Source organism: Anastrepha ludens, chromosome 2 (genome assembly GCF_028408465.1).
Source record: "Anastrepha ludens isolate Willacy chromosome 2, idAnaLude1.1, whole genome shotgun sequence".
NCBI classification, from domain to species: domain Eukaryota; kingdom Metazoa; phylum Arthropoda; class Insecta; order Diptera; family Tephritidae; genus Anastrepha; species Anastrepha ludens.
In genome coordinates, this window is record NC_071498.1 from 51,562,830 (window position 1) to 51,582,440 (window position 19,611).

At 37.9% G+C, this 19,611-nt stretch overlaps 1 protein-coding gene across 2 annotated transcripts in view; it reads right to left on the reverse strand.

Moving 5' to 3' along the window:
* Window positions 1-19,611, reverse strand: part of LOC128870963 (diacylglycerol kinase eta-like) — a 147,951-nt gene that overhangs the window by 38,241 nt on the left and 90,099 nt on the right. Inside the window, exons 2-5 of one of the 2 annotated variants that reach the window (XM_054113293.1) lie at window positions 8,806-9,657; window positions 5,579-6,144; window positions 4,562-5,492; window positions 4,315-4,470 (exon numbers count right to left, since the gene is read on the reverse strand). In XM_054113293.1, the coding sequence (XP_053969268.1) occupies window positions 4,315-4,470; window positions 4,562-5,492; window positions 5,579-6,144; window positions 8,806-9,606 (2,454 nt within the window). In that variant the 5' untranslated portion in view covers window positions 9,607-9,657. The remainder of the gene's footprint in view (window positions 1-4,314; window positions 4,471-4,561; window positions 5,493-5,578; window positions 6,145-8,805; window positions 9,658-19,611) is intronic. The other variant, XM_054113294.1, reaches the window with a different exon arrangement.

Below are 19,611 nucleotides of genomic sequence, written 5' to 3' on the forward strand. Positions count from 1 at the left end.
AACGAAAGCAAATCGACGCAGATAACATTCACTCTTCGAAATGGCTCATGTCCTGCCGTATCTCTTAACAGCGTTCCAATACCACTAACAGATAATGCCAAATATTTAGCTGCGTTACTTGAAGCAGTAATCTTTGCCTCCCAGAAATGTAGCAAGCACTTAATTTGCACCGATAGCAAATCCGCAATCGAAGCTATCTTAAACCCCACAAATGACACCCCGATGATAACAAAAATCCGCAATATAATTTCAATACACACAGGTGCAATCAAAATTATGTGGATTCCTGGGCACTCTGGGATAAATGGTAACGAAAAAGCTGACAAGAGAGCGAAAGAGGCGAATAAGGAACCTCTACACACATTTAACTATATCACTTGCAATGACATAAAGATACTAGCGAAAGAACTTGCCGCAGATAACGCAGCAACTAAATGGAAAACTTATCAGCATCCTTATAAAAACTTTAACCCCTTTGGGGAAAAAAATACCTACCCTCCATCTGCATTATGTCACCAAACAAAAACCTTTACTCGACTGAGAATCGGTCACACACTCATGACACATGCCCACCTGCTCAGCGGTTCACCGAAGCCTACATGCCCTTTTTGTGGCTCCAATGAATTTACTACACTTCACCTGATAGATGCTTGTCCTTCCCTACAAAATATCAGAACAACCTTTTTCTCAAGCATCAAACCATCGGAACTCCTCAAACAGACAACGGTATGCAATTTAAATAAGATTTGTGATTATGTATCTAGATGTAAGTTAAGGCTATAAGACACGCTGTCATTTTTTATTATACTAATAGCCGAAGGCCATAGTAGCCAGTGCTTTAGCTCTTTAAGTGGAATAGTTATTTATAATTGTTACTCTTTTAATAAATAAATAAAAAAAAAAAAAAAATAGGTATTCTATTAGACCGGCGTCTTACTTGGCGATCGCATATATTTTTAAAGCGAAAGCAACTTGGACTGAAATTGCGATCACTACACTGGTTAATCGGCTACAATTCAGCACTTACACTAGACAATAAGGTGCTTATCTACAAAGCTATTCTGAAACCGATATGGACGTACGGAGTTCAATTATGGGGCTCAGCTGCAAAATCAAATCTAGAAATTATGCAAAGATTTCAGTCAAAGGTGCTCCGCATGTGTGCCAATGCGCCATGGTTTGTACGAAACGAGATATTGCACCGTGACCTAAAAGTTACGACAGTTTTCGAAGAAATAAACAACCTCAGCCAGAGATACAACAACCGACTTGCCACTCATCCGAATAATCGAGCAAATAACCTTTCCAAGATAAGCTACTCCTCAAGATTAAAAAAATGTCAGCCTAACGATTTAATGCAAAGATTTAAACCGTAATATACGTAAATGCAAAAGTTGTAAAATTGTATAATATATGTATATGTTATATGTTGCTCATTATTAAGTAACGAATTCCACTGGGAATTCTTACTCTAAGCTATTCTTATTTAAATTGTAGGTAAAAATAGTACTTATTGTTATTGTTATGACAGATTGTATGGAATAAATGGAGTTCGAAAAAAAAAAAAAAAAAAAAAATTCTCTTGCATAATACAAATTCAAACGAGATTATACTTTTGATATTTATTCCAAATTGTCCGAACCTGAAATATAAAAATATGAATAACTTTTGAAAAGGAGCAGGTAGGATTTCAATTCCAACGGATTTTGCACCTATAATCATCAACAAATACAACCCAGCTTGCAGTTTTTGTCGACATTTTTGTGCAACCTATCGATGCTTCTTGCCTACCGTGGCATGAAAAATTAGAAAGGGAGTCATGAAGACTTTTTGACCTTAAAGATGGGATAGTTTATAGGAAAGATATGAAAGGTCAGCTCTACTTTTATGTTCCATGTGAAATTGAAGATAATGTTATAGGATATATTCACGGAAAAATTGCTCTTTTAGGGATAAACAAAACCTATAATCAATTGAGGATGCATTATTGGTTTCATGATAAGAAACTCAAAATAGAAAAGTTTGTAAGGAACGGTCTCCCTCGCCCGAATCGCTTAAGAGTCTTTATAGTGTACTAAACCCAAATTTTGCCCCTTGACACAATCCGCATAGACCATTTCCGTCCGTTGCCTTCACTGAAATCTAAAAGGAAATAGTTGCTGGTACTATTCGATGCATTTACTAAATATGTCACCTACGGGTTACAATGTGTCAAGCTGTAACCCGTCAACTCCACCAGTACAAGGGACGCCATTGATTCCTTAAAAAATATTTTCAGTATTATAGTAGACCAGTAAGAATACTCTGAGATCGCGGAACTTGCTTTAAGGCTCTTGAATTCAGTGAGTTTTTAGTCAATCATAATATAGGGTCCGCCATATAACTTAACGGAATTAAAACTGCTATAAAAAAGAAACTACTCAATATTTTTCCGAACTGTTTTTTTTATTTTGAAGTACAATCCTTCCGGCTGCCTCGGCTAGCCATGCACCATCCCATACGATCGGTCTCAATGATGTCTCCGAAATGTCCAATTGTTGAGAACGACGGTGAACTGATGCTCCTGGTGATTCACGAACACTCTCGGCCACAACAGCAATATTTTCGGGTGTACGCACGGTTTTTGGTCGGTCACGCGTTGGTTTGTCAATAAGCAGCCCAGTTTCTCTTACTTTTTTCGCAAAGTAACGCACATACGCTTCATTCGGTGCTTTTCTTCTTCCCATTGCCGTACGTAATTTTCGTACACATTCTGCAACATTACCATGATTTTCAAAGTAATGTCGCAATATTTCCCAGCGCTCTTTGAGCGTATACACAACCATTTTCGTTCATCGGAAGAATAAAACTAATTTTCTGTCAAATCAGATGACAGCTAAGTGTTACCATTCTTCAAATAATACCTAGTTCAAATCCGTAACGATAGATGGCGGGCCCTATATAAGCCATAAAAATAAATATGTTCGCCTGTATAATCGAAACTGTTTTACAACATTTGGTAGCTTTTAATTATTATTCTCGTTCCCTGGTCAATAACGAAAGCCGCGACACTGGTACAGTGTGATGCGATATCCGGAAATGACATCTACATTTTCACTGACAGCCAGGCGGCGATAAAATCCCTCACAAAACAGTCGACAACCTCCAAGGTAGCCATGGAATGCCGCACATCTCTTAACGAGATGGCTGAGTCATTTCGCCTAAGGATAATATGGGTTCCTGGCCATCGCGACATTGAGGGTAACTGTAAAGCCGATGAACTAGCGAGACTCGGCACCAAGTTGACCGATGAGTGCATAGACAATGACATAGGCATTCCCTTACAAACATGTAAGCTACTTATCCTTGAAGAAATCGTAAGGAAAGCAAACGCAAGATGGCGCAATGAAGCCACCTGCAAAATCGCCTATCAACTGTGGCCGACTCTTAGTGCTAAACGCACAGAATCTTTGCTAAGCCAAAATAAACACAATCTTAGCACACTGATTTCAGTCATAACGGGACATTGCCTAATAGGTAGGCACGCCTAATAGGTAGGCACGCCCAAAGGATGGGTGTGCAAGCACACGACTTCTGTAGAAGTTGTCTTAATGAGGAAGAGGAGGAGACAATCCTGCACCTTCTGTGCCATTGTCCTGCTCTATCCTGACGGAGATTTGCTATTCTAGGCAAACAATTTTTTAACGAATTGGAAGATCTCAGTTCCACAGAAATAGGAGATCTTCTAAAATTTTTGAAAAGCGCACAATGGGTTTAGGAGAAATAGGGAAAGCTCCCCCACGCGGCATTACAATGGGCTATGAGCCTGAGTGTGTCCCACTAGACAACCGCTTCAACCTAACCTAACCTGGCGTACAATAATTATAGAAAACAAATTTTTGCAGAAATGTGTTTTTGTTCACTCATTTTCAGTACTAATTGTCTGAAGAGTATTGAGGTTTGTATGAAATTTGATCAGTGTTTTTTTGATCGAGCTATCCGCTGCACAAACAGGCGAATGGATACTTAGCTATTTTGTGGATACTGCATCAATGCCCTAGTGCAATAAGTGTACATACACGAGGCAGGAAATTCTGACTTTTCCATAAGTATTTTTATAGTTCACTATACAGGGAGACCCACATAGCGGTTTCTTTTAAAAAAATCGATATTTTATTAGTTTAGTGAAAAGAGCAACCATTCGCATTGTTTATGGAACAAGATTCCATTCTTGTAGCTGCCTCTGTTGGCTTCGCATACTCCGCGCATTCTATTAACTCCTACTAACTCTATCCAAAAACTCCTAAAAATACTTACGTCTTAGCCTTATCTCACCTGTATAATGTCTCCCAATTGCAGGGGCTGCCCTGGCTCTGGAGTTTCAAGTTGTTTATCGAATATCTCCGACGCTACACTACATTCCTCATCGCCAATAGCCGATAGTACATCGCTCGCCTCGCCACCTGGCAACTCATCCGATGATGACTGCTCCTGTATGAATTAAAGAGAAGTTGTACGCAATTAATAAAGTAATTAGATCACACGCGGCCAGCACATGAAGCATGAGCCGTGCGGTACGTACAGTGGGCATATCTGTGTCAATGATTGTTATGCATTCGCTTGAGTATACATTTGGGGCTTTAGGGGATATGACTACGTTGGGTACCTGCAGTTGGCAAGCCACATCACTGAAACGCAGCTCCTTAGTTTTTTCAGTTACTGCTTGTTCATCTTTTCCACATTCGTTGGCATGCTCTTCCTCAATATTTAAACTTTGCTTTCGTTTCTTTTCCATATCCAACTCACGGCTCATGTAATAGTTGCGTTCAAATACCTCAATTGGACGATAGTCCGAAAGTGGATCAATAATCTGTTCGCTTGTCAATATTGGTACACTGAGAAAGTCGATTTTGCGTTCAGTCGGCGAACTAGCATCGCTGCCATTACCTACTATAGGCAAACGATTGCCATAGTCATCGATGTTGGCACCGCCACTAAGCGACAACCTACCGACACGATAGACAATCTCGCTATGACCATTCTGTCCATTCTCCTCGATTTCTTGTATAACTTCGGGCACACCTGAACTGCGACGACTATCCGCAAATTGGCGTGGTACTGGTAGGCTAATTGAGTTAAAAAAATTCTCATCGACTGAGTCACGTCGTGTATCGGGCAGTGGGGATATGCATGTGAGACGTAACGTTTCCATGGTGGGCGAAATTATATTGATTGGCGGTATGATGGGTAGCGGTGAGGAACATGGTGTCGATTCGCCTGAAGCATTGGTTGGTATTTTCAATGCCTCGAAGGGCGTAATCGAGAGCTTACGTTGATAACGCTTGGGTCGCCCGGGTTCAGAATGTTCGATTACATTGTACATGGCGCGTTTGACGCTGTTAGCGCGACACTGCAGCGATTCACGTTCAGTAGAACGCAGCGAGCGGCTATTGCGTCGCTCATTTGTATTGAATTGTTCTTTTTCGTTTTTCTCGATTGATATGTTTGGATTACTGAAAAATGTATAGAATTAATCATACAGTTCGTATCACATAAATATTTATAGGCACTCAATTTCATGAAATTTAACCCAACTTACAGCAGTGAAGACGATGGCGAGGGCGTAGGCGAGGCAGTTGGTGAGTTGGACGCGCTTTTGGCAATTATACTACTGATTGTCGCTAACAAGTCATCACCCGCATGCACACCAGTCTCCTCTTCGCGCAAAGCATCCAGCAACATGCCCAACTTCTCGCGCAATATCTCACATTTTATCGCCAATTGTTCGTCGTCCTTGCGACTCTCACAGATCTGTAACATTAGTTCGTCGAGCGTCTCGCAAAGTGTTTTCGTGGCAGTTACGAGCGTCTGGGCGTCTTCTGTTTCGACGATGGAACGTAAATTTAAATTAGCCGCTGTAACCATGCCCGTGAGCAGTGCTTCTTGTGCACTCGATAATGACATTTTCGGTGTTTTTGGTTGTACAGCGATAGCCTTTTCGAAGACCATAATGCTCCAACGGTCGAGCATTTTCGTGCTAGCAGACTCATAACGCTCCAGTATTTGTGGCAGATGTGCGTCATCATCGCACGAAGAGCCCCAACCTAGTACGCGAGCCAGATCATTGCCAGTACCGAGTGGCAGAACTGCGACTTGGCATTGTTTCTGAAGAGAAGAGAAAAACAAGAGAATAGTAATAGCGAAATTGTAAAAAAGGTGATTGAATGTAAGAAATTAGCACATAGATTGAGTAAAACTTTCCAAGTACTGCTCGCTGATTACTTCTACTTGCGTCAACCACGTGCCATTAGTGTTAAAGCTAGAATTTTATAAGCTTTTAAACTTCGCAAAAAGTTTCTAAAAGCCCAGAATATTTTAAAATCAATGAAAGCCATTTAGCCGAGTATAGGAAAACAGAGAAAGATAGTCGGAGTTTTGAAAATAGTATCAAGAATACGCTCCGGCTCCGAAAGTATTCGATGCGATACCAGCTGTTGGTAACAAAAGAAAAGGAAGGCCTCCTCTGGACTTGGCTTCACTTGATGTTCCCCACTGGCGCCGGTTAGCGCGAGAAAGAAACGACTGTTGTTAAACTCGGAAAAAATCGCGTAAGCGGTTATAGCGACAATTAAGAAGAAGACGCAGTTACTCTGAATGTCAATAATAACCCGAAAGTTATATGGGATTATAAGAATAAGTTGGCTAAATTTTATTGAGGAATTCGTATTTTTCTTTCTTCTTTAATTCTTGTCGTTCTTCTCAATGTTGTTGTTGACTGTAGACTGAAAATTGGATTGAAGGTGAGTGAAAACGATCGTCAACACCAAAAGAGAATTCACGAAATTGAAGGAACTGAAGTGTCTCTGTGTGGACGCGGTCTAATTATATTCTTTTGAAAGAGAGTTGGCAGCATTCGAAATATGTTAGGTTAGGTGTCCTATGGCTCACACCCAGGCCCCATTGTGATGCCACGTGGGGAATTTGTCCCTATCTCTCCTAAAACCAGGGTGTGCTTCTCAAAAATTTTGGAATATCCCTGACCTCTGAGGCACTGAGCAGGCATAGAAGGCGCGAGATTGTCTCTTCCTCCTTCTCATCTATACAACTTCTGCAGAATTCTTGCGTTTGCACACCCATCCTTTGGGGAGTGTTCCGTTTTGACTGAAATTAAGTGGGCTAAAACTGTGCTTCTTTTGCCCTAGTAGAGATTCTTTGCGTTTAGCATTGAGAGTAGGCCACAATTTTCGGGCGATTCTGCAGGTGGTTTCATTACGTCATTTTTCGTTCGCTGATCTTACGAATTCCTTAAGGGTAAGTAGCTTACATGTTTGTAAAGGTATGCCTATGTCATTGTAATGTACTCAGTGGTCAATTTGGTGCCAAGTCTAGCTAATTCATCTGCTCTGCAGTTACTCTCAATGCCGCAATGGCGAGGAACCCATGTTACCTTTAGGTGAAATGACTCAGCCATCTCGTTAAGAGATATGTGACATTTCATGGATACCTTGGAGGTTGTAGACTGCTTTGTGATATCATTTCCAGATACCGTATCATACTGTACCAGTGTCGTGGCTTTCATTGTTGCCATCAGTTCAACTTGAAATACACTACATTAGTCTGGGAGTCGAAAACTAAAAGAGATCCCCAGAGGTTCGAAATATGCACCTCTTTCCACCCGACCCTCGAGCTTTGAGCCATCTGTTGATACATGAATTGACTCGCTCTGTCTCACATCGTCTCGTTGTCATTCTTCCTTTAAGGGTAGCAGGATCGTGAAAATTGTAATGGCAAGTGTAGCCCGGAGTGCGTAGTTCACCAATAAGGGAAGCTGAAAAATACCAGCCAGGAATTTATAGTGACCGTGGCTCTTATTTGACCACTTACTTAGACCGCTCAGCCTAATTGCCGTACTGCGCGCGATATATCTTGTCTGTAGATCTATCGGAAGGAAGTTCAGTGTCGCATATAATGCTTTAGATGGTGCGGCATCGCACCGGTTATAAGAACAGAAGCTAAAAATTGAACCTTGTCAATTCTTTTGATGCTGACACCATTCTCAAAGGCATTCCACTATATTATAATAGCATAGTACAGAATTGGTCTATTTATTTAAATTTTGCTTAGTAATTTAGCCTGTTGAGGATTCCATGCCGTACTTCTGATTTCGAAGTTCGTTTTTTATAATGATGACCTTAAGATTTACTCTGTCATGGCGACCGCTGTAGATCAAATTTGCCTACCCTGGCAGAGGGCATTGCTGGTGAGATAAAAACCATCTTACTTCAAATTTGTGCAATGCTTTTAAGTAGTTTTTTGTAAATAGTTTACATAATAACTTAACGACAACCTGTCGTATTTGAGATTCCAAATTGAAGTCTGTGTGAGGTCAAATACTTAGGAGCATTTTTCGACTTTCGAAGCTCATGTTCTCCAGTCATATAAATTATTAAGCTGCGAAGATGTATGCCATGCTAACTGTTGTTCCGTAAAACGTTTTCGAAATACAGAAATTAAATTATGCAATATTTACTTGCTTATTCGAGACGAATTTCCAGGCTCGCAGAAACTTAATTGGACTTATTTCCCAGAAAAATAATAAAGGAAAACGACAAAAAAAGTATCTTAATTTCTCAGCAGAGCATAGCTTGAGAAGCAATTTATAACGGCCAAGGATCGGTATGTAAGTTAAGAGTTAGAGTCGCTAGATATTAATTAAACTGTCGAAGATTTTCGAAAAAAAGCCGTTAACTCAAATCTAAAATATAGCTAAACAATAGTTTACTTGCGTAGATATTCTTATATATAAATCCACATGAGTATACTCACATGCATATTGAAGCGATCGATCTCGCTGAGCACCCATCCCACGGAACCATCACCGGAGCAAACTAGTATCCGAAACATTTCAAAATGTCTGAAGAGACGCAAACCCAAACTGGGACCGGTCGATATGAGATCGAACACTTGTGCTGGATTCAATAGGTGCTTAAAGCGTCGTAAAAATTTGACGCCTTGATTGTCACCTGATTTCGAATTGACGAATACTAAAAGCGGCGAAAAATTCCCCTTCGGACTTTCCACATCCCAGGAGTCATCATTGCCTATAGAGTGCACACAAGTTGGCGGCACCACCGACAATTTGGCTGGTCCTAGCGGGCATGCGACTGCAATCTGTGGACGACAAGCCACGTGTACTGTCTCGCGACACCACAAGCAACGCCAATCCTGCAGACGTAAAACAGAGCCGCAAGTCTTCTTGCAAACGGCACATGTTGATGACACTGGCAAATTACCCTCCATCCATTGATGTGGCATAATAATGCTACCGTCCCGATCTTCAATAATATCCTTGCCAACGGTGGCCAATGTGGTCCATTTACAATTGGCAATCGCTTTGGCGGCGCAACGCTTGTGCACTTTACATTTGCATACTTCGCAAGACAGCCCGTGCGAGGTGACGCCGGATAACGCATCGCGGCACACATTGCAATAGGTGGGGCGCGCATGTGATGTGGCATACCAGTGATGATGATTGAAGAACAAATCATGTTGCTCGATGAAAAAACTATCGCCGCGTGCACGTGCCGGTATAGAGGCAGATTTCAGCGAGGTAAGCCAGTCTTCCATTTCGCGGCGGGACTCGGCACAAAGCACTAGTGAACGTGTGGCGGTGATTACCTAAAGGGTGAGAGTGAAAGAGGGAAATAAATAAGTAGAATATAATGAATAAGCAGTAATTAAGGTGACAGCAAAAAACCTTTTTTTTAAAATGAAGTCAGTATTTTGATAAAGTAGCATATTTGGATGCATAAATTTGTTTGATTAACTATGAAATATATGTAGTTCTTAATTTTAATTTTTATAATTATTAATACAAGGTGACGTAAAAAAATTTCTAATTTTTGTAATTTTTGGCCGTAGACAAACAAGAAATAGAGCGCCTAAATGTTAAAATAAAAATTTCTATCTCCAAAATATTTTTTTTTTATTTAATATTTCAAAAACAAAATTGTATGATTAACTTTGTGCCACTTGTAGAGCCCATAACTTGACATTATATTATTAAATTTAGATTTAGATTTATTGGAGATTTACACTTCAAACTCATGGTCTGTTGTGCCCTCTACTCATCACGGTACCTCATCCAGACCCAGTTCCCTTATTAAATTTAAGATAGAGCTGGGTTGGACTGAGCGTATGTGCCTTTTGTCTGGCTGCAAATGGTCGAAATGTCTCAACCTTCTCTTCGGTGTAGCGCTGCATTCAAGCAGAAGGTGAATGGAAGTCTCCTGGGATTGGTCACAGAAACGACAAGAAACAGTGGACAATATCCCAATCATGCGCAGTCTGCAATGCCCTGTACGAAAGCCCGTAAGCATCCTTGAGAAGAATTATGAGTTTTTAAAACCTCTTTTGGTGGTATCATCCCAATTTTGTTTTTTATTATATTTATTTGCTTTTTTTTATAAAAAATATGTTTCATTCTACAACCACGACCATAATAATCCAAGTAACAAAGTTTTGAAACAAGATTTATAAAAATGGACAAATTGTTATCAAAATTTCAAAATTTTATTCGGAATTTTTCGATAAATTTTAGTATAAAAAAGTGCAAGTTTGATGTTGCTAAGAATTTCCGTTGATTTTTTTTTTTTTTTTAAGTTTTTTCCATGAAAAAGTTTCGCGTAATGGACTAAAGAGCCAAGGAGCTCCAAATATTATTCGTAAGGTGGTATTCATCCCAGCCTGTGTTATCTGTTGTGAATTTTCGACCGGGGTCATGCGAGTTAATGTTACTGTATTTTTTGCTTGTCACATTTTAAAAAGAAAAACATATGCCCCCAGAGGTTGTGGGTTCGAATCCCACGTAAAACACGGTCCTAGAACTTTGTCAAATTTTCTTACTTTCCCTGTTTCTAAAAACCAAAAACCATTCCTCAACCCCAAAAACTTATTCTTTCCATCCTTGCATTGTGGCTGCTAAAACAAGCAAAAACAAAGAAAAAAAAAGACACAGTTACACATGGCATCAGTGGCACAACCATCAGTGGAAGCGGGCAACCGCGGTAATAGCGCAGACACACGAAATTTAGCGAAGTCCTCAACCGATCCTTCTGGCAGAAAAAGTTTCGCAAGTTTCGACGTGCTATTCAGTGTTGTATTCCATACCCAAATTTTATGTCATATGTGTCATTATGACCCTACAAACATCATAACTTTTCAAATAAACTGTGGTTATTTTTTTAGGAAATCTCAATATAACCGATGAACCACTCTGCAGTGAATCTCATACTTATTATGATTTTGACCGTGAATTTATCAAGGCGTATGTATAGCTAATACATAAAATATCATGCCAGGATTTACATCTCTCTCCGTCTCTGCTGAGATACTAAAAAGTGCTTAGTATACTCACACATTCATTAAGAAAAAAGTGGTATAGCGATACCAATTACTTTGAGCTGTTATTTTTACGAATATTACGAGCTCTTCTGGTTCAGTAAAGGTACTTCGCTATATACATACATACTCGTATATATAGGGTTGTTCAATAGGTGCGCTTCAACTTTTTCCGATAGGGAGGGCGAACGACGCAATATTTTTTATTTTTCGCTTGTCATTTGTAAACTTCGTTAGTATACATTTCATCATGGAACGCTACACACTTGAGCAACGATTGCAAATCGTGCAAATTTTTTATGAAAATAATCGTTCTGTTGCTGCTACTTTAAGAGCATTACGGCCATTTTACGGTCCATTTAACAAGCCGTCCCGTTTTGGGGTTATGTGAAGTCATTGGTCTACAGTAACAAGCCGGCGACGATTTGTGAGCTCAGAGCCAATATTGAACGCGAAATTGCTGGAATTTCGGCCGATTTATGCAAAAGAGTGGTCGAAAATTGGGTTCAACGATTGGACTTCGTAAAACGTGCACGCGGTGGTCATGCAAAATAAATCGAATTTCATACTTAAATGTATATGTTCAAACTCGATAATAAAAAAAAAAAATAGTTAAAAAAGTCAAACCGTTTGTGTTTTATTCAAAAAAGTTCAAAAGTTGAAGCGCTCTTACTGAAAATCTCTATACTTTGCAGCATATCGCCGCGAAGAAATAAACAGTTTACTGAGTAAATGAGAAGGGTGCAAGTAAGTTAAGTTTGTATGGTATGCTCGTTTTCCTGTACTCATAATTAAGGCTAACGCAACTGAAGGCTGACTGACCTTTCACTTCTTATTAGTTCAGCTTCGGCAGCACGCATTAATTACATCTTCTTGTGAGGTCGGTAAACCTCAAGGCTGTTAGATTTCAATGGCAGCAATTTTATCTTATTTTCTCTTGTAATAATTAAATTGTTTCCTACGGAAAGAATAAAACAAACAAACTTTCTTCAAAGCTTGAGTTTTATGTTTAATACTTTCAAATAATCTACAACTTTTAAGACAGATGCATTAATTATTTTTTATAAGATATGTAAAACAATCTGTAAATATCTGAGTGTTTAAAATTTTATTTGAAGACAATCGACAAGCTTTAACTTGGAAAATCTTGCAAAGCATCTGGTTATTTATGGGAATAATAACTTGAATTGAATTCTAGTTTTTATTAGTAAAGTAAAGTATTACATTTTTAAGAGAATCTAATCGTATTTATTTATGTTTTTTTTTTGTTTTTTGTTTAGTTTTTCATTAAAAAAAACCTTCAGTTCAGTTGCTTAATAACTTCAGCGTACAAATAGTGCTTATGCTATGCGTATACAAACAAAAAGGGATTGAATAAATATAAATTTTTGTACATTTTAATGCTTCTATGAATTGTATTTGAATGCGCTTGAAATGCTTAAGCGCTTAAAATCAGATTAAGCATTCGGCGGGCGCGCTGTGCAATGTTCCTGGACCAGGCGCGTGCCGTACATTTTACGTCATCAAGTGTTTTATTTATGTACCTCAGGCAAATAATTTTATATGCAAGGAATATTAAAAATTATAATTAAAAGGAATAATATATGGGAGGTTGAATTAGTTTTAAAGGTGACACACAGATGGCGCTATTTATCACTTTATCGCGTTGGCAATACTGAATATATATTCATGACAAAGCCTGGGATCAGGTCGGCGTCGACTATTTTGAGCTGCTCCAACCGGGCGAAACAATCACAGGGGATCGTTACCGACTGCAATTGATGCGTTTAAGCCGGGCATTTAAAGAAAAACGGCCGGAAACGGTAAAAAGGCACGACAAGGTTATTTTGCAACAAGACAACGCTCGGCCGCATGTTGCTCAACCTGTCAAAAAATACCTTGGAACGCTTGGCTGGGAAGTGTTACCCCACCCGCCGTATAGTCCAGACATAGCTCCCTCCGATTATCATTTGTTCCGGCATATGAGTCTCGATTTGGCGGACCAGCGGTTCTCCTCGTACGAGGCTACCAAAATATGGGTTGAGTCATGGATAGCCAAGCAGCGGCCAGAATTTTGGAGAAACGGCATCCGGAAATTGCCCGAAAGATGGGCGAAAGTTGTAGCCAGCGATGGCCAATACTTCGAATAAAATGTTTTGTACCGTTTTTTCACAATAAAGCCCCAAATCTTCGAAAAAAACCTTTAAAACTAATTCAACCTCCATAAATAAAATGTTTTTTATTTTTTTAGTTTATAAAACTAAATAACAAAATTATATTCAAATATTTTTCTAAAAAAAAAATAAATACTTTAAGTCTTCATGTAAATCTCAACATACAAAATACATATATATCAGGTCAGTCCATAAGTTCGTGCGTTTTTTAAAGGTGGTTTTAAAATTAATAAAAAAGAGGTTTAAAGTATTTATAAATCAGTAATATATTTTCCTTCATTATTTACAATGTCTTCCCAACGTTTAGGCAAATTTTTAATTCCCTGCTCAAAAAATTTTTTGTCCTTGGAGCCAAAATACGCTTCGATAACCCTTTTTTATAGCTTCTTTTGAGGAGCAGTTCTTGTTACTCATATGAGATTGAAGTCCACGGAAAAGGTGATAATCACAAGGTGCGTTATCCGGAGAGTATGGTGGATGCGGCATTAGCTCCCATCCGAGCTCGTTCAGCTTGCCTAAAGTTTGCCTTACGGTATGGGGTCTTGCGTTGTCGTGGTGAAACAATACTTTGTGTCTATTCACTAAAGACGGTTGATTTTTGGAAGTGCCTCATTCAGGTTTGATAGCTGATGGGAATAATAATCGGCAGTTATCGTCTGGTTTGGTTGCAGAAGTTCATAATAAACATATCCCACCAAATAGACAGGAGAATCTTCTTGGGGTGAAAGCCGTCACTAGCGGTCGGTTCTGGTGTTTCATCTTTATCTAACCATTGGCGTTTGCGAACAGGATTATTGTAACGGACCCATTTTTCATCACCAGTAATGATACGGTTCAAAAAACTTTCATTTTGAAGCCGTTGCAGCAGCTGAGAACACAAGAAAACACATTCACTCTCTGCTGAAGGTTGGCGATGGAAAGTCTATGCGGAACCCATTTTCCCAGCTTTGAAACCTTTCCCAACTGAACCAGGTGCCTGCGAATTGTTCCATGCGATGAATTTAACCTCTGAGCTATCATATCGACTACCAAGTTTGGCTCAGCTTCCAGGAGTTCGAGCAAATCGTCGGAGTTATCGGTATCCTCTCCGTGAACAGTGTTTATTTCTGCAGCAGCAGTTGTTGCATTTTTACCACTTTTGTAAAAATAATACAAAATATGCCTCTTATACGCGTTCGAAGATTCCGTTTTATGTTTTAACAACACGTGCTTCTATCCGCGATTAAAATCACTTGTTGAATGCACAATATATCAAAGAAAATATAAATAGTTCCGTTATATTCCGCGAATAATTTTTTGTATGGGTAAAATACGGACGAACTTATGGACTGACCTACTATGCATTTTAAATATCGAAAAAACAAAAAAATCGATTTTTTGAAATTTCTAGATCTCCGGTTCTCCTTAAAAATGTTATCAATCAGCCGCAGCCCACTCTTCCCATCAGACGATCTATTTTCGAATTTATATATTGCTTAGAACGAGCCGTAGCCTAAGAAACCTTCCACTAATTTGAAGTGAGTAAGGAATAATTCAACCCATTTCGTTATAATGATAAATTCCGAGCACTTTCTGAATAAAAGATAAATTTGAATACTTGAGAAGAAAAAAGTGTGGCAAGAATACATTTATTCCCTTTTCTCGGATACTAAAAGATTTGCGTATCAGTCAGCACCTATTGAAAATTTATCGGGACCTGTTATAACAAAAGACGAAATAAAAAATGCCCTAAAAAGATCCAAGGATAATAAGGCAACAGGTCCAGACGAGCTTCCTTCTGAAATCCTGAAATTAATAAATTACGAAAATATAGAAATCCTCGAAATAATTTTCAACAATATTTGCGACCAAGACTGGCTTAGATCTACTTTTATTGCGCTACCAAAGAAGAAATGTGCAAAGAAATGTTGCGATCACAGACTTATAAGCTTGATGAGTCATTCATTAACAATTTTTTTGAAAATTATTCGTAAAAGAATTTGCAAGAAGTGCGAATCAGCAATGGGAGAAACACAATTCGGATTTAAAGAAGGCATGGGCACACGTGAAGCGCTATTTTGTATTCAAGTATTATTGTAGTTGAAAATTGCAGAGACGTCCAAAAATATGTGTTTATGTGTTTCATAGATTATGAAAAAGCGTTTGACACTGTTCAGCACGATAAGCTCATTGAGATTCTACAAAACATGGATATCGATACAAAAGAAATTCAATGTAAACGCAATCTTTATTGGCAGCAAACTGCAGAAGTTAACTTAAACAACGACTCTACAGACGCTGTACCTGTACTAAGAGGGGTTAGACAAGGATGTATTCTCTCACCATTACTATTTAACATCTACTCCGAAAGAATCTTTCAAGAAGCACTCAAAAGTTTAGAAACTGGCATTAAAGTAAATGGGACAAACATTAACAACATCAGATACGCTGACGACACAACTCTCTTATCAGACAGTCTAAGTGGACTACAGAAGCTAGTCAATGTTGTTGTTGTTGTAACAGCATAAACATTCCCCATACTTACATACGGGGAATGCTGCTGGAGTGACAGATCTTGACGGGATATAAATCCGGGTTGTTTCGGTAACGTAGAACCGACTGTCGTGGAAACGAGCTAGTCAATGTTGTTACGTGTTGCAGTAAATACTTTGGTTTAAAAATTAATATTAATAAAACTAAATATATGATTGTCAGCAGAAAAAACACCTATGTTGACACAAGCTTAACAATTAATGACAAAGCTCGAATTGAAATTTATAGGGCTGCATTCCATAAGTACAAAAAGGTTCTTAATAATCATGACTTCAATGTTAAATTAAAAATTCAATTCGTTTAATGTTACGCGCTGTCTGTACTTCTGTATGCTATGGAGATATGGACCATTAAAACCACTGAAATGAATAAAATAGAAGCATTTGAAATATTTTTTTTATTTTTTTTATTTTATTACTATTGCAATCTAGTTAACAAAACTAATAAGCAATTCATTTTACATATATTTATATTAATTAAATTAAAACATCTCAAGTAAAGACAAAATTTTATGAAAAGAGATCATGTGGTTTCGTCCTTTTTAATCTTCTCGTGAGGTCATCAGTTACAACTAGTTTGGCTGCTTCATCATTGATGTGCTACTGAAGTCTCTCTTTATGTTTATTTGCGAATTTTTTTATGATATCCGTATTGGTGTCTATATTAAGATCCTTATGTAGATTGCAATTACGAATGTACCACGGCGCTCTAACGATGTCGCGTAATACTTTATTTTGGAATCGTTGAATGATGTTTTTGTTGCTTTCACTGGTGCAGCCCCAGAGCTGTATGCCATATCACCACACTGGTTTCAGTATTTGGTTGTATAAAAGTATTTTGTTATAAATAGAGAGTTTAGAATGTCGGCCTAACAGCCAATACATTTTCTTGTATTTAACAATTAACTCCTCGTGTTTTTTCTTGACATGTGCTTGCCATCTCAGCTCAGCATCTAAGGTCATTCCTAGATATTTTGCCGTATTTGCATGCGGTATTGCCGTATTATTGATAAATATTGGTTTATAATTTATATTTCTATGAGTGAAGTCAACATGCACAGACTTGGTTTCGTTTAACTTGACACGCCATTTTTTGGTACAATTTTGAATTGCATTTACTGATGCTTGTAACTTCTGAATTGCTTCTAAGTGTTTTTCATCAGTTGCTAATACTGCAGTATCATCGGCAAATGTTGCAGTTGTTGTATTGCTGCATGTGGGTATATCGTTAGTATACAAGAGATATAAAACTGATCCGAGTACACTGCCTTGCGGGACACCTGCATTAATATCTTTCAGTTCTAAATATACATCTGCTTGCTTTATTCTAAAGAATCTGCTCGTTAAGTAAGATTTTAAAATGCTTGAGTACTGGATTGGTAGAACTGCTTGAAGTTTATGGATTAGTCCCTCATGCCATACTTTATCAAAAGCTTGCGATACATCCAGGAATACCGCAGAACAGATTTGTTTTTCTTTCAGTGATTTTTCAATGACATGAGTAATGCAGTGCACTTGATCAATCGTTGAGTGCTCATTTCGAAAACCAAATTGATGGTTTGGTACAAGGCATTTTGCATCTCACAATGGTTTTAATCTTTTTAACAAGATTTTTTCTAAAAGCTTAGATAAAATTGGTAACAACGATATTGGGCGGTATGATGTCACATCGTGTGGTGGCTTTCCTGGTTTTGGAAGCATAATAACTTCCGCTATTTTCCATTGTTGCGGTACATATTCTAAACGAAATGCAGCATTAATCAAATGTGTCAATTTGACAATAGTATTATTGGGCAATTCTTTTAATATTTTCCCTGTTATAAGGTCATAACCGGGTGCTTTTTTTGCTATCTATTTTATTTTTAATAGTGTCCTTTACCTCTTTAAAAGAAGTCAAGGGGATTTTATCGATTTTTTGTCGAATAGGATGAGGTATATTTTCTAACTCATCTCCTTCGTTAGGATGAAAAATGAAAAACGTTTTGAAGATATTCGGCAAATCTCTCAGCTTTTTGTTCGTTAGATTTGACCCAGCTGCCATCATAATTTTTTATGGGTGGGGAATGCATAATAGGCCCTTCCAAGGTTTTAGTTGCCTTCCAAAGTGAATAGAACGTACGTTTATGGCTCGTTAAATTTTCTAGAGCATCTCTAATGGAGTCATTTTTAAGTTGTTTTATTTCTTCTTTTAGTTGTGTAGAGAGTTTATTGAGTTTGGTTTTGTCTTGCGGTGCTCTGGTTTGTTGCCATTTTCTTCTCAATCTACGTTTATTTTTTATTAGCATTAAAATCTCCTTCGGATAACTATTTCCTTTAAGTCTTCTTTTTATTTCCGGTGTGCATTGCCAGGCCGCTTGTTGGATAATTTTGATATATTTTTAGATTTCTTCGTCTAATTTCTTTCTCGATTTTACGGAAGCATTCAGATTTATATTTTCCTTTAGAATTAACTTAAAACTTTGCCAGTCGGTTTTATGGTTCACGAGTGTTGGTTTGTTTATTTTTGATATCAAGTATTCGCTTAAAGTGAATACAATTGGTGAGTGATCAGAGTTTAAATCAGCGCTTTCTTCTACTTGTAGATAGTTGCAACTGATATTTTTTACTATGAAAATGTCTATTAAGGGGTTATATACCTTGTGGTCCGGTGAAATTAGCGAAAGTTGGGTTTTTTTTAAAGATATGTAGCAATAATTTTATTGTATAAAAGTTTTTATTATTGGATATTACAATGTTTAAAGAAAAAAAAAAGGCTTTGTTTGTGTAAAAATATTTAAAAATGGCGGAGTTATGGCGTTTTCCCCCAAGACCCTTTTTTTGGAAGAGGCTTGCGGTGGACGCGATTCAAGTCCACCAAGTCAACTGAAATCAAAAAATCGAAAAGATTTCATTAGTATAGGGTTATATCTTCTTAGTGAACGATCAATATATTAAATATTTTGATTTTTGTGAAAATAGGAACATGTTTTTAAAAAACTCCACTTCTATAGTCCTAAAATTGGCATTAAAAAATTCATATCTGCAAAATAAAAATTTATACATAAAAAGTTGATCGTTCACTAAGAGGCGACATCAATTACGAACAATTTAAAAAAAAAATTATAAAAATCGGTTGAATACTTTTTTTGCAATCGCGTCCACCGCAAAAGCATTTTTGGAAAAACACGTTTTTGAGATAATCGCGTTTAAAGTTTCAAGCGCCGCATGAGGCCGTACGCTCAGGACGTGACGACGCACAATTTAAAACGCTGTAACTTTCGATCTATTGTTCAGATCTCTATGAAATTTTTGGAAAATGTTCTCAAGGGATTGTACTTTACGATAAAGAAATAAAATTTATTTTGATTTTTTTGAAAAACACAAGGTATATAACCCCTTAAGTCTGGAACTTTGTTTTGATCTGAAGGCCAGTATGTTGGACTCCCTGATGAAAAAGTTTCGCAATTATACTGGTTTATTGCACATAGTAACTCCTTTCCTTTCGTTGTTGTCAATCTGGATCCCCAATGCGTGTGCTTTGCGTTGAA